The sequence below is a fragment of the Zonotrichia albicollis genome, chromosome 15 (genome assembly GCF_047830755.1).
Source record: "Zonotrichia albicollis isolate bZonAlb1 chromosome 15, bZonAlb1.hap1, whole genome shotgun sequence".
Lineage (NCBI taxonomy): Eukaryota > Metazoa > Chordata > Aves > Passeriformes > Passerellidae > Zonotrichia > Zonotrichia albicollis.
The window spans coordinates 8,024,388-8,040,342 of record NC_133833.1 but is presented as its reverse complement, the minus strand read 5'-3'; the positions used below and the strand labels follow the sequence as shown (position 1 = coordinate 8,040,342).

Genomic DNA, 15,955 nt, shown 5'->3' with positions numbered 1-15,955 from the left:
CAGTTCTTTCTAACACTGACACTGCTAATTCAGATGAAAGACTACAAGAAGCTTAATTTTGTGGTTTTTAGCCTTCACTTCATGTGAAATTTTCCAATAAATAACAGAATATTCACTTATGCAACCTTTTCTTCTTGTAGCCAAAGGTGAATATTAACCTGTTTGTGGCACTTCGTTCAGAGTAAAACACCCAGGGACAGGATACAAATTTCTTTTTCTATTGGTTTCATAACACAATTATATTAAATGCCATAAAACATTTTCAGGATGGACACTTTAAACATGTAATAAAATTTAAAGTAGTCAGTTAATCTTGCAGTAGATCAGCTTCATTTCTTAGCTCCTATGAATTAATTTACCTTTAGCCTGAAGAGTTAATACAGAGTGGACACTGAAATAAATCCTGCAGTAAAAGGACCTGCTCTACTAGATTGGGAAAAAAAATTAGTATTCAAAACATATATTTTTTTAACTTACTGTCTGAGAGATGAAATCCAAAATGTAGCCAGGGATCTGCTTTAACTCCCTGTAATCCCTGGGCCGCAGAAGGCAGGCTTTGGTTATGTTTTACTAAAAAATATGGTTGTCTAGTAGCTCAGGAAAAGCAACACCTGGACTTTCACAGACCTTCTGGGCAGGATGGAGCTGCTCCCACAGCACTGCTCACACCCCAGTGCAGCTGGAGCACCAAAACTGGAATGCAGCTGAGGTTATTGCCCCAGCCCCATCCAAGGCAGGCTCAGCAGATGGGATCCCAAGCTCTGCACATCCCAAATGCCAAGAGGGAGCTTCTGGAGAACCCAAATCCCAGCAGCATGGGAGGAAAGCAAACCTTTCACAAAGCACGTGGATACAGCCTCAATATTCCTCACAGAAACAGGGAAATTTGCAGCCTGAGGGTGTGTAATTGTCATTTCTCCCCCAGCAATGGGAGATCCCAGAGGTGCAAGGAGCTCCACCCCAGTCCCCCAGTGAGTGATGCTGTGCCAGCTCCTGATCACCCTGATGTAGGTCACACAGCATCAGCCAGGCCAAGCCACCCAGGGCTGGGTTTGAGTCTCAGCTCCTTTGCCATAATTCCCCTTGAAGGTCTCAGTGAGGGCTCTCACTGCAGGGCAGCCAGGCTCCACACCCCAACCAGGGTGACACTGCCATGCTGAGAGCACACCAAACAGTCACATCTGTAAAGCCAGAGGGCAGAAGGGGCAAGAAAAGGCCCCCAAGGTTTAGGTCATGAAGGATGGTGCAGGGCTGCACTGCAAAGTGGGAGCAGCTCAGGGGCTTGGCCAAGCTCCTGGACAGGGCAGCAAGAACTGCACTCTGCCTGAGGGGTTGGAGCAGAAGAGCTCACAGCAAAAACCTCGTTTCAAGCAGAACCAGTCTAATTTTGCCATGTTAATTAGGTCAACAAAACTCTCCCCAGCATCACTGTCACAGACTTGCTCCCTTGGCAATGTCCAAGGCAAAGTGAGGAAGACAACAGGCTCAAACTGCCACTTGCAAACAAAACCAGACCAGCTGAAAAGCATGTCCACACACAAGCTCTCAGCATCCCTTCCAGACATCAGTGGCTAAGTGCAGAGCCTTTTTCTTACCACAAATACAAGCAGAGTCAAAGAAAGAGCTCTACCAGCAGCCACAGCTACGTGACACTGCAAAACACTCTTCCTGAGCACCCTGCTTTATTTGAAGGCTGCCTTTCAATTACTCTTTCCACTTGTGAACAAATATTTACCTCTCAGAAATTCAAGACAGAGCACACACACAAAAAAAGAGGAAGAATGCCCTCATTTGAACAATGTATTCCACTCAAAGCTCTGTGAAACAACTCAAACTACCCAGAAGAATTTCAAAACTAACAGCCACATTCCTGTGCCATGGCCTTAAAACATTTGACTCACTGCTTGTCTGAGTCTATTCTGACCTTCGACAGACTGACCCACAAGTCAGCACAGCTTCTTGGAAGGCAGATGCCTGCTCTTGTTACAACAGCTCCACACAAAAGCCAAATGCAACATGACTGAAGCGTGGGGAAAGCACTGAAGTGCCTCAAGACTAAACACAGGCTGGAAGCAGCTCTTTTCAAGCTCAACCTTTTACTTTCCACAGCCTGAGGAGACCCCTCACCCCTGAAGAACCTGTGCCTCTGAGTTCCAAGCTTTGCACCGGGCTCTGCAGAGGAGCTGCTGGAGCAGACCCACCTGCACGTTCTCCTCAGTGACCTCGATCTCCGCCGTGTAGATGTAATCAATCAGCTTCCGCAGGGTCTGCCCATCCACGTCCTTGATCTCAATCTTCTTGGCCTTGCTTTCAGACATGTCTCCTGGAATTCAGTTCAGAAGGACAGTTACTGCTTGCTCTGCAGGACCTTGCTCCCCACACATTCAGCACATTCTCCTGCTGTCTGATTACTGGCACTGTCCCTCACCATTGAAGAACCAGCAGTGAGATTCCCAGAAGGCTCCTAATGCCACCTAAGAAACAACTCAAGATTAAGGACACTGGTGTAAACATAAATCAATAAATGCAAAAAACTCAGTTTCTTGACAGAAAAGAACCTGCCATGGTTTACCTGTGTTCAAACAAATACAAGAGCTAAAAATAAACCCCTAGTATGTCCCTCAATCATGAACAGGGACAGACTCCAAGAGACTGTGGATGTGTCTTACAAAGGCCTTTGAGAAATACAGTTTTATATCTATTTATTAATGTTTTTTAATATATATACAAATGGATAGAATTAATATGAGTGAACATGAATGAACATGAATGAATATGAATTGATATGTTACAACAGCAACATTAGGGTATTTTTTTTTTGTATACCCTATATTAAAAGCAAAGCAGTGTTATTCTCTTTCTTTAGAAAGAAGCTAAAAGAATATGAGTGAAAATAAATAAATATGAATTAATATGAATGAATATGTTATAACAGTGACAGTAGACCATTTTTTTTTGTATACCCTACATTAAAAGCAATGCAGTGCTATTCTCTTTCTTTAGAAAGAAGCTGAAACCTGCTCAGAAAAACAAGCACACAGACCAGCAGTTACACCCAGCATGCAGCAAGCTTCTCTCCTAAATTACCCTGCTGTAAGCTATCCATCACTTACACCTTGTGCAAAGCATCCACACTGAAAGATGCAGTTCTCATCTCTCCCCTTCCCAACCTCACACCTTTGGATGCAAACTGTTTCCCTTCCCCAAACCCATAACTCAGAAGCACATGGAACTAGAGCAATAATTTCCTCCCTGAATGCACAAAGCAAAGCCCCATAGCTGTGTAAGAGCCTATTCATGACCCAGAGCTTTATGCACACCTCCACACTCCCCGTGCAACAGGAGCACATCAGAGGAACAAAAACATCCAGTGGGGAGGAGAAAGGACTCCCCAAGGCCCTCCCAGCATCCCCACACATGCTGACCTCACCCAGGAGTTAATCACAAGGACCTCCATAGAAAAGAAAGAACAAACTCCCAAGCGGAAAGAAAATGATAGGTGGAAAAACAAAGCTAAACAAAGGAGAGCACGAAGAAATGTCAATTCTTCAACCTGGGCATGAATAATCACTACTCTCAGAAATCCGGTGACTCAGTACTGCTGTGGGATTAAGTGGAAAAACATTTCCTGCAGCCTATAGAAGTAATTACAGCCTACATCTCTGTGCAGCATTCCACAGGACATGGCCAGGCACAGTAAGTGCACAGCACAGTCAGATGCTAAAGAGGGCCCAAGCTTGAGCAGAACCTGGATCCTGCTAATTGAACTTTGCTGACTTTCCCTATGTGAATAAGGAGGTGAATAATAGGAGTGGGATGGGACCATGAGTGTTAGAACAGTCAACAACGTCCCAAGAACTGAAATAATATTTGCCCCAAATTCAGTTTTTGAAATTGAATAATGAAATGTTATTCAGAGAAACTCATGAATACCAATGTACCAGTATAAAGGGATAAATGGCCTACATTTGGGAGGCCTTCAAAGCAGGTAGGACTTTTTAATTGACAAAATGTCATCTTCACATACTTCCTCCCTCTAAAAATCCCCAAACATCTCCAGAGATGAAAGGGTGCTTCTGAGGACAGAGCAGCCCCTATCAGCCCTGTGGTGCTGGAGGTGCCTGTGAGGAGCAACCAGTGACCCCCCTGCATGGGGAGGGTGAGTGAGACCCCCAGCCCTGCAGGACCCTCAGTGTGGGGAGGGGCTCAGCCACACAAACCCAGAGATCAATGCAGAAATAGTTGCAGGGACCAATCTGATAACATCATCTCTCCTGGTGGCATCCATGTGACACAAGCAACAAAAATAAAAGCTGTGTGGGCTTCCCCACCCACCAGCAAGCTGCCAGCCCTGCATACCAACAGCCTCCTCTGGCTCTGCTGCAGGACCAGCCCGGGAGGGTCCCGTGTGCTGTGCCCACCTTTGGACAGGACCCAACCCAGCCATCCAGCCACTCCCACTGTCACAGGGGGACAAGTCTCCAGGGCTGAGGAATAACTTGGAGACACCACAGGGGAACCAAGGCAGGCGTTGGTGCAGACCAGGAGCAGGCAACAGACCCAGGGCAAGCCTGGGGAGCAGCCTGTGGGCAGCTGGGTGCTGCATCATTGAGGGCATCTCATCTCACATCTCTTCAGAAAAAAAAAACCCCTACACCTTAAACCCCACAAAACACAACTCCTAGGGTGTCTTTCATAAGTCAGACTCCAGCCCTAGCTGACACCATAATTACAGACTAATTCCAATCACTAGCACCTCTCACACGTGAGGAAGGGCTGCCTCACAGGATGCACTGCACAGACCCCATCCCTGCACACTGCAGCCAGGCAGACACCAGAGATGAGGTGAGAGGGAGCAAAGGCGGGCAAAACAGGCAGGGTGGCTCTGAGCAGACCTCTGTAGGGGACAGACTTAGCACACACCAGCCCCTCTTGGAGGCATTCCTTTCCTGTACCCCAGCAGTGCCCTTTCCACTCCCCCCTGTTCATCAGGGCAAGAAGAGAGCAGAGCTCTGTTTTATCACAGGATGAACCACACTCCAAACTGCAGCAGCCCACGGTGCTGTGTTTACCCAGCACAGAAACCTGCCCTGCTCCTACACATTGCCTTTCCCAGGGCAAAGCCACAGCTTTGGCTGTTTCCTAAGTCACAGATGTGAGTGCATGAGTGCATTGGATAACAAAACCACAGCCTCTCACACATGGGGTGAGTGCTTTGAAGCAGCACGTAAAACCTGCAAGGGAGGTTTCTGCTTCCTCCTTCAGCACTTCCAAAATTCCTAAGGTATCTGACAGGAGCAGTCCTAGCAGTGTCACTGGAGTATTTGTCACCCTTTCTGAAATGATTGTGTTTTCTTCTAAATGGACAGACATTACTGTCCCAAATCATCCCCACAGCATAGTGCCAACAAGGACCAGCATCCAAATGCTCTAGAATTGGACCTCCCAATGCTCTGGAAAGCCAGCATGGAAAGGGACACTCAGGAAGTGCTGGTCCCATCTCTCCTTCAGCGGTGGAAGATACAAATGGAAAATGTGCCCACTCCATTTCAGACTATCCAGGAATACTTCGGAGAGGAATGGCTAACCAGAGGACACTCATGGCTTAGGAAAGACCCCAAGGTGATCACAAGGTCATTCATGCCCCAAAGTCAGGGCAGGTGACAGTGACCGAGCCTGCAGAGCAAGCAGTGGTGAAGGTGGGTGAGCTGTGGGTCCCAGTGTGGTTCCCAGTGCTCACAGCTCCACACTGGTCACTCACTGCTCACTGCTGGGGGACCCTCCAGAGGGAATTCAGTGTGCACAAGCATCTCCTGCAAATACCCCCACAGTGCAGCTGAACCTGAGCTCTTGGCTCTATCACTGTTGTGCAGTGCCAAAAAACCAAATTACACCGCCCAGCTGGTGCTGAAGGTGTGATTTTAAACTGTCCCCTTGCAGCTGGAAGGAAATCACACACTCTGTGTGATCACACGAGACATCCTTGGGAATTTGGGGCTAGCCAGACTGAAAGCAAAGGCAGAGCTGGTCTTTGCCTGACCCTCTGGCCCCGGGGACTCGTCAGGGGGAGGGGACAGGCGGCTGCCAGGCTGTCACCCAGCCCAGGGCAGCCACATGATGGGTGAGCTGATTACTGTTTAACTCACAGAGTGAGGGATTACACGGCCCAGAGAATTCCTGCATGGAAACATGAGCAGCCCTGCACCACCACCTTCCCACTCAGATGACCTCTAAGGATCAGAGGGTTTTTCCAAGGGTTTTTCTTTATTAAACTCTTCATCAGGAACAAGCACCACAAGTCGCCCACACACACAGCTGTTTCTGAGCAGCCTTTGTTCCTCTGCCTCACCATGCAGCCAGTACCAGCCACCCCAGAAAACACAAATGCTCCCCACCTTAGCTCACCACACTGATAAAGCCACCATGGGCAGTGTCACATCTCACACCTGAGGTTTTCTCCCCATCTCCATCACAGAAAGGAAAAAAGCTTCACTAACAACAAGCTCTTTCCTGAGAAATGCTGCATTCTGCTTCCAGCAAAATGAATTAAACTAGGTCTAAATCTCAAGGCTTTTTAAAGGAAAAAACAAGGCCCAGACCACAAGCAAATGAACATGAAACAGGAAAAAAACCCCTGAACCTCATTTATGTTGGAGCTCAGGGGCAGTAAAAACCATTCCCTGGGGTGTACAATAATTTTCTTAGCATTTGTCAGTTCCTATCCTGAAAATGAGGGCAAAGAAGGGAATGAAGCTCAGGAGTTTCTGACCACACTAATTTTACTAGAATGACTTAAATAAGCTGTTCACTCCCCTTCTTCAGGACTGACCTAGCTTTCTAGGGGGTTTTTTTGCTGACCCATCTGGGCACAGAAGGGCACCTGTTCCAAGGATCAGGTGATCAGACCAGGAATTTTGTCCTTTTCTTCCTTTCTGCCATTACCAAAACACACTGGGCTGCAGCAACTCACCCTGTTAAAAAGCTGGGCTGCTAAAACACACTGGGATCAAGAGAACAACGGTGTTATTTCAGGCAGCAGAAAAAAGTGCCATGGGAGATTAAACATCTGTGACTGCCAAATCAGTATCGGCAGGACTGAGCCTTGAAATTACAACTCCTGTGCCAGCAACTTCTTTGATGTGCACCATGAACATTTAGGGCACTGAACACGTGCTCAGTGGTAATGTTTTCATGATCCAAGGTCTTGTTAGGGGGAAAAAAACGAACACACAAAGTAGTGAGCCAAACTCCACAGGAACCTCACAGTGCTATATACTCACCCCACAGGAATTAGTAAAGGGTGGCCAGCATCACCCATCAAGTACAGCAAATTCATCTGTCCCCCTTCTCTCTCAAGGAAACCTCAGCAGCCTGTGCTGCAGCTCCTGACAGACACACAGCCCAATGGCCTGTTCAGCCCACACTGTCTGGTGTCACAAGCAGTACCTGTAAACATGGCACAGAAATAGGGGCTGCAGGCTGCCAGCACCACCCGGTGAGCTTCCATCTCCACGGTCTCAGCCACAATCACCACATCGCACAGGAGCCGCTTGCTGGGGAGACACCAGAGAGGACAAAGATCATTTCAGAACTCCCTGTCAGGCTAAAGTCTACATCACCACAGCCCCAAAAGAATGGAAGACCCACCATTACAGACACAGCACCTGAGTTTCTGCCAAAGCCCAGGGGAAGGTTCTCTAATGCTTCAGTACCAGCTCCTGTCACTGTTTGCCTACACAGCAAAGCCTGAATCCTCCTGAGGCTGCAGCCCTGCCTGTGCTTCTGCTTTCCTCAGGGGAAAAAAACCTGGAAGCCAAATGAGGCATACACGCTGCTCAAAGAACAAAGGACAAGCAGCTCCTTCACCTCTCAAACAAGCAGGGCTTGGAGGAGACACAGAAGAGCTTAAAGATTTGGGCACTACCTGGGGCCAGGCTCTAGTAGATCTGTAAGACAAGAAATAGCCATGCAAGGGAACACCAGCATCACTTCTGTCTTTCCACAGGGAAAAGGTGGAGTGGAACATGAAGTGATTTCTGTACTCCCTTCCATGCTTGCCACAATGGAAAGTGGAAATGGATGGAAAGCCGCGAAAAATATGTCACTGATAGGTACAGAGGCTGCCTCAGTCATCTGCCAGAGCAGAGGTATCAATCACTGGAGTTTATCCATGGGCTTGAGGACTTCATTTACCTCATGAATTAGTCTGGGATTAAGAGTCACTGGGATAAAGAACGGGGTTCCAGACAGAAACAAAAAAAAAAAATACCTTGTAAGCTCCCCCACTGACTCATTGTAGAGCTTTGGAAAAGTCACTTCATTAAGGAGTGACCTTTTCTGCCTGCCCCACGTCTGTCCTTTGAGGATTCATTAGTTAATGTTTGCACAGAGCTCCGCAGATGCCGACAGCAAGAAGTGCTCAGCCTCCCAATAAGTTGGTTTGAGATGCTTAAGCATACAAATGCAAACTAAGGGTGTTCTTTTCAAATGTCAAGCCCAAAAAAAGGATCAGTCCTGTAAATCTAGATGTTGCCTTCTCTTTGGAAATACTTATCTCCACACTGAACTTTGTCTTTAGGAAACTGCATTATCAAATAAACATACACAGAGCTTCTAATGGACCAGCTATATCTCTTCTTCTCCATATATTGAAATATGTGAAAAAACAGCTGTGAAATGGAGGGTTATAGTTGGAATACAGAAGAAAGTAGGAACTGGCAGTCTGTACCCTACATTCATTCCAGTTTGGAAGGGGGAAGGGCAATGATGGGGCCTCTTTAAGAGCCTCTTAATGGAAGCTTCCTCATTTCTTTTAGCTTATGTAAAAGGTGCTCTGCTCAATTCCATTTTGGGCTATAGTAATCTAAAGTACCACTCATAAAATTAATTTCATCTACATTTGCCAACTAAAAGCCTAAGGGACATGGTTTAGTGATGGTCTTGGCAGTGCTGGGTTAAGGGTTGGACTCAATGATCTTAGAGGTGTTTCCAACCTAAACAATTCCACGATTGTATATAGTATATAGGTTAAAGGTTTAGCATGATTTTTCTAGACCTCTGCATAAGATTTCTGGATGCATGTGAAGGGAGAAACTATTATTCAAGGCATCTATTAACACTGATTGCTGAGAGATGACAGATCCCAAGCTCAGTGCACATTCAAGAGATGTGAAAACTCTATATTCCACAACAGCAACAGGAGCCAACAAAAAAAAACAAAAAACCCCCAGTACCCAGAAGATGAAAACATCATACAGGTGCTTAATGGCAGCTTTCATTCTTCTATATTTTATCTTTTCAGTATTGCACAAGATACCTAACCACAGGCACTAAGAAACATGGTCTCCAGTTATTCCCACTCTGCTTCAATTAACAAAGGAATAACAGTAGCACAATAGATTTCTGAATATAGATGCACAAAACTTCAGCTTCAGATCCTTTGCTTTCAGTACAAAGAAAGGACCAGAAGGATGCCAGTTAAAAGTTAAAAAAAAAAATTACAACATACCCTGCTTCATGTAATAGTTACAATATTTCCATTTTGTTCCTATGCAACAGAGAATTGCTGTCAGATATCTGGGGAAGGAAACATTTCCAATCCCTCTCCACACTAGAGAAGTGTGTATTAGGAAACTACTTAATCCATGGAGAGTAAGCTGTTAGAGCATCTTTTGATTACTTGGAGTGTGCAGAAGAGCAGAGGGTGTTTGTTACCTGCTTTCATCACATCCCCTCAGCAGTTAGGGAGCACGTACATTCATGAGTGTGACACACATACTTTACATAAGAATTCTTTTTAAAACTAGAAAGGTGAAAAGTCTAATGAATTAGTCAGAGAAATGCTCACTGAACTTCTGTCTGGTTAGTGGGATAACAGCCACCAAGAAACAATTGAGGCTGAACCACTGCCACCACTTTGCTGATGTGATGACAGCAGTTTTCAAGGCTGTGTTCACAGATGTTTTTTTCAGCCTCTGTTCTCCCTGTACCCACACAGCTGTGTAAAGAGCAAGGTGTTCTCTTTTAACTATTATGGGGATTTTTCAATTTGCAAGAAGAGAGCTGACATTCTTCCTGAGTACTTGCTTTGTTTCACCCCTTACTTTGGAGTGCTGAGACCAGAGTGAGTGATGCTGCTAGTTAAAGAGGCTAAGAACAGTACATTAATAATCTTTGGTCTGTAATTATGTGTAGGTGTCTTAATGTCTGTAATGTTCTATTATTGGGTTTCAGACCCTTATCTCAGTTAAGGACAGAGTTTACAGCTGAATTTGCTGTAAGTAATGGAAAAACTAAATGAATTATCATCTATAAATGAAGACCATGGCTCAGATAACGTTTTTGGGAAGACAGAGGTCTGAGACTGGGGAGAGCAGCCCACCACAAAAGGACTTTTAGGATTAATCATTATTTGTGATTAATCCTCCACATGCAACCATTAGGTGTAATAAAAATGGCACAGACTATTTTCTACATCCCTCAATCAGCACAATTCTGCTAAACCAGAGAGGGAGCCCAGTAAGTCAAAAGTGTACCTCCGTAATTCATTCATGACCTTGAAAGCCTTTCTCATGTGAGAGGGATTGACTGTCACTGTCCTCTGGTCCTTTTCATCTTCAGCTGCCTCAGAGGAACGGGAACTCTGCTTAATGCTAAAAACAGGGACAAAAAAAAAAAAAAAGGAGCAGAAGGTTTGATTCAATGGCACTGTAAAAAACAGGCATCCTAAAACTGCAGCACAGGGTATTAAGCATTGGAGCTACTCACAAGTCAGTCAGTCAGTTAAGGTTCTCCACATGAACACATCAAAAAATGCAGCTACTTCTGCATGGATGTTGAAAGCCAACTCAGCCCACATTTCAGCCAGCAGGGAAGAAAAGAAAGAAGTGCCAAACACCTGAGGACAAAGCCCAGTCTTACAGGCTTCAGGCCAGGAAAGCAGTATAAGTTGAAATTCAAGCCAGAACATAATTGCCTCACTGAATAGAAATGGACTTCAACACTGGGAACTACAAGAGTACCATGGATTTTTTTAACATTCATACCGAGAAAAAGAAGTTTAGCTTTCAATGTCCCATCTGAAAAAGGCAAGCACACAATGCATGACTTGTATCTTCTTTAGAGGCAAGTAGAAAAGGGCTATTAAATCTCCCTGCACAGCTTTCAAAGCTTTACTGAAGCTGCTTTCCATTTCAGAAATAGTCTATTTATTGCCACTGAAACATATGGAATGAATTATTAAACCTTCCTAGCAGAAGCACCAGCTCCATAGGTAATGTCAAACCAGAGGCACTCAGCTCTGTGCTGTGTTTAACCAGGCCAACAGGTGCCTAAGGCACACACGTGGCCTCATTACTTTGTTGGAAGCATTGGCTCTTTACACACAACTGACAGCAGGTCAATATCTCCACCTCCCTGGTCTGAGAGCCTGTGAAATCACTCAGAGCTCAAGGCTCCCACCTGAGAAGGGAGCAGCACTTTGAGGCAGGTCTCTGTTCTGCTGGCCCCTCAAACCCTGGCAGCAAAGGCAAACAAGACAAGCCAAGGAGGGCTGTCCTTGTCTAAAGCCAGCCCCAAGACAATGGTAGATCTCAGGAGACAACTCCATGTGCCTGACTGGAGACCTTCTCAGAGCTTTTCCTTCCAAGGGACAGTCTCCTTCACCTTTGTCCCCTCCTCCCTATCACCCTTCTTAGTTGGGCTGGCTTGATAAAAAAGGCTGAATTGGGCCAAACCAGCAGTCTGGAGAGCCCAGCATGATGGCTCTCTGGTGAGCAGAGGGTGATGTCTGAAGGAGAGCACAGAGCAGGGAAGTGTGGCAGGATCCTTCCCACAACACCCTGTCAGCTCCTGTCAAGGTGTGCATGCATGCACATATATCTCTATACACAAGTACACTTACACACACCGACTTTCCCTTTGAAAAACATATCATTCACTATTTACAGCCCCTGCAGTGTGAAGCCCTGGCTAACATTACACCCTGCCTGCTCCTGGCCAGTGGCTGTCACCACACCGTGTCCCCTGACAGCACACAAAGCTCTCTGCCCCCCCAGCAGCCTTTGGGGGGCTGCACTCTCCTTCCTGCAGAGGCTGAGCAGCAGCCAAGCTGCACACAGCTCAGATCCAGCCTGCATACTGAGCAGCCTCCAGCTTTGTGCTGAGACAAAGGTTAATGCCACGAACCAGCCAATTCTTTCACTTTGCTGAGCGAGTGGAATATTCTCAGCCATAAGTGAAGCCACAAGGCTGAGCAGAACATCACTGAGCACATGTCCCAGGGAGGGAGACAACTTCCCAACTCCATTACACTCATCATCCAATTAGCTTAGTGTGGCTGGGTTAAAAGAGGAAAAATCAGAAAGAATTCCTCGTGTTAAATGTTCAGCATTCAAGGGACTGGTACCAGGCAACGACACAAACAGCTTTTCTGTCCCTGAGGAACACTGAACTCATTCTGTGCCACACAAACTGCCAGAGGTGTCCATGGCCATGGAGCTGTGCTGGCACTTGGCTCTTCCCCAGCTCTGCACACTCCAGTGAGGAATCCTCCCTGCTGCAGGGACACAGCCAAAGCCAGCTAAGCCTCAGTGCAGGGTCTGTCACAAACCCTCATTGGGACTTTAGGCCAGGTGACCACAGCTTTCATCACCCCAGCATAAAACCTTGATTTTTAAACAGCTAAACCTGCCCATGCGGCACCACTGAGGCAAGAAGGGAAAAAAAGGCTCTGGAAGTGCTGGAAGTGCAAGTGACTTCATGGAGTTTTCAGGCTCCAAAGCTGGAACACGTACAGGAAGTAAGCAGAGTAAACAAAAAATAAAAAAAAATTAAAAAGAAAGTGAAACCAAAAGAAGCATCAGGGAGAGCCACTCCCATTGCTCTGGAGCAGGACATCTGGATCACCACAGGACACTGCCCTGGGCAGCCTCACAGACACCTCAGGGACCCAAAACCCAACCATGCACACAGAAACCATGGGGGCTCTTTAATAAGAACAAGCACACTGCTGAGATTTGTTTATTAGCTCTCCAGTGCCAGGGACCAAAGATGTTCAAACTTTTCTGCTGGCAAAAGATACAGTTCAAGGAACACAGCAAGTTTCATTGAACACCAAAGTAAATGTCAGGTCAAATGTCAAGCTTTCATAAAGCCTCAACTGCACCAACATTTGTCTGTGTATTTTAAAAGCAAAAAAACTTGCTTCAGGATTTTGGAAGAAGATCAATCAGCTCTTCCTAAAAAGCAGGAAAGATAAGTTTTCCAAAATCATCCTAAGAGACACCCTCAGCTTAATTAAAAGGGGTAGATTTCAGAATTTGCCAAAGAGAAAATACTGCAGATTGTCTGGTTAAAAACTTATTTCAAAAAAGATCAAGATATGCTATTTAAAGTTTTTTCCAAGTGACTCATATCAAAAAACCAAATTTGAAGAATTAATGGCTTAGAGCCTTTAACTCATCTCTAAGACTGATTCAGCTCCTGTAGAACTGTGTTCCAGTAACAGAGAGAGGATGATTTTATCTGGGAGAGATATTTTACACTTCCATGCACATACTCTCAGAGATCACTGACACATTTCCAACATAAAAATGCAAGAACCTGAATGCTCCAAGCAAATGCACCCTGACAGAAAGCAAAAGCTGCTCCTGAGAAGACCAAGCCATTACATTCCACAGCCTTTTCTGAGATTTGTCCCCCCACAAGGCTAAGAATTATTACTTTTATTACACTGCTGTTATTTTAATGGATTAAAGCAAAGGAGGAATAGGGTCCTCTGATCAAAGATGCCAGCCAAGACCAACTGGAGATGCCAGAGCCCCTGCTCCCCATGAGCACAGGGACATTGTCCCCACATTTGCCAAGCTGATGTCCTACTACAGCAGCAGGACTCGTGAGCAGCTGCCAGGAGCAATTTGTTCTATTCCTGGGCTATCCAAGGCCGTGCACTCAGTGAATGGACAAATGATTTAATTTCCCTGGGCCAGATGAACATCCTCTTTACAGGCACAGCAGGATGCTCCTAAAATGAGCAGAGAGGCTCTTAGTTTCAGACAGTGCCAACCCCACTGCCCCCTCCTGCGTGGCCTTTCAATGATGTCCCCAAGTAGAACAAATGAACCCCTATTTCAGAGTGCCCAATTAAGGCAGTGAAGCTAATCATCACCCTGTTGACACCGTGTTCCTCCTCTCCAGGACCCCCTAGCAGAGCTGGGCTCAGGTTGCCAGGGTTCCCAGCCCAAGCGTGGCCACCACCGAGCTGACAGGAAGGTATTTTAAAGCCCATACCCCACCGTTCTGCTGCCCGCACGTACCAACTGTAAAGTTGGGTTGCCTTAGTTACCAGCAATAATTACAGATGTCTTTGTAGATTATGTGAAAGAATAAAAGCCTTCCTTTAGAGATAAACTGTCCCCTGGCAAGATTATTGCCGTGCAGAGAGCTGGTAAACCCCAGGAACAAAAATCCCAGCTCTGCCAAATCCAGTTCTAACACTGGCTTTATGGGAGCCAGGAGTTCACCCTGGAGGAAGGGCAGATCTCAAATGCAGTCTCCTTCAGAGCACGGAGGGGCAAGGTTCTGCTCATGTTTCTGGGAGAACAGCCTCCAGGCTCAGCTCCCAACCCAACATGAGCACCACAGAGCCCCTCTCCACCAGGCTCTCCCACTGGGGACGGGACACCAGACATGTCCAGCCCAGCCTCACCCCACTGTGCATCCCTGGGAGCTGCTCTCCTCTCCTGCCTCAGCAGCACAGGCTGAGCTCTGCTCTCCTGCTTGGTCCCCAAAACCGCAGAGCTTCAGCACCACAAGCTGGGTCAAAGACCCATCCAGGCTCAGAGTCCTGCACGGGCAATCCAGCACCTCTGTAGCAGCTTCATAGCCCTGGATTCACTTAAAAGTGCCTGCTAACCAAGAATTTCCAAAGCCTGTGGAGCTTCTTTGGGGGATATGTAAGAATCATCACCAGGAAATGTTAATCTGTGGTTTCTGAGAGGTTTGGCATCACTCTGGTCTAAAAACCTGACAGATGCCCAGTAGCAGTTAGGAGTCTTCAAAACGTGAATACCTCTACAAAGATGAATAGAGACCAAAATTAGTCTTAGTTTTAGTCTAAGCACAATGAAAAATCATTTTACTTTAACTGGCCGAATTCTCCGTTTAGAATCAGCATTCCAAACCACAGGACAAATACATTATGCCCAATAGTTTTATTCCTCTATTTTATTCCTCTTTTCCTTACTGTGTCTGCCTGAATACAGGCAGACACAGTAAGGAAAATATGTCAGTGTAATGGCATAATTATAAAAATCTCAATTTCTGAATTTGTCTTTAGGTACATACATTTAAAAAAATGTGACTGAAGGGATCCACATACTGAACTGGGTTTTGAGAGGATTTCAGAGAAATGCATTATCATTAAAACATATGGGAGGCAGCGTAATGGAAAGGATTATTTTTCTTTTAATAGCAATATTATTTTCCTATTTTGTTGATTTTTTTTTTCAGTGCCTAGATCAACATGGAGACATTAGCTTAGGAAAACACAGAATTGGCACACAGCAGATCCCTAAAAGGGTATTCATATCAAAGAAGACCTCAGGGGAAAGAAGACTTTGGGAACTAGTGAGAAGAAAAGTCCTTGCTGACACTAATGGAACAAAAAATAACTCAAATATGACAATACCATTTGCTTTCAAAGACAAGTATTGTATTTCTCAGATACCACAGATTACCTTCACTTAAATATAAAACCACAGGTGTTTTAATATTTTAACAAAAATTAGCATTCCAGAGGGTTTTTTCCTATTCAAACTCTTGCAAATTCAGAACCAGAGTATCATGCCTAACTACAAGTCTTGAGCAATTTCTCCATAAAGTAGAAGTACCATCATTTAACTATGAGCACAGTAAAAGAAAAGCAGGATTCTGAAATATTTTATTGCCTTATGTG

At 45.6% G+C, this 15,955-nt stretch overlaps 1 protein-coding gene across 4 annotated transcripts in view; it reads right to left on the bottom strand.

Annotated features, from left to right (window-relative positions):
- The window catches only part of KLHL3 (kelch like family member 3), a 68,021-nt gene that overhangs the window by 26,973 nt on the left and 25,093 nt on the right, over window positions 1–15,955 (bottom strand). For 2 of the 4 annotated variants that reach the window (XM_074552147.1, XM_074552150.1), the window contains 3 exons: window positions 10,536–10,652; window positions 7,447–7,553; window positions 2,202–2,323 (listed from right to left, as the gene is read on the bottom strand). In XM_074552147.1, coding sequence (XP_074408248.1) covers window positions 2,202–2,323; window positions 7,447–7,553; window positions 10,536–10,652 — 346 coding nt within the window. The remainder of the gene's footprint in view (window positions 1–2,201; window positions 2,324–7,446; window positions 7,554–10,535; window positions 10,653–15,955) is intronic. The other 2 variants (XM_074552148.1, XM_074552149.1) reach the window with 2 other exon arrangements.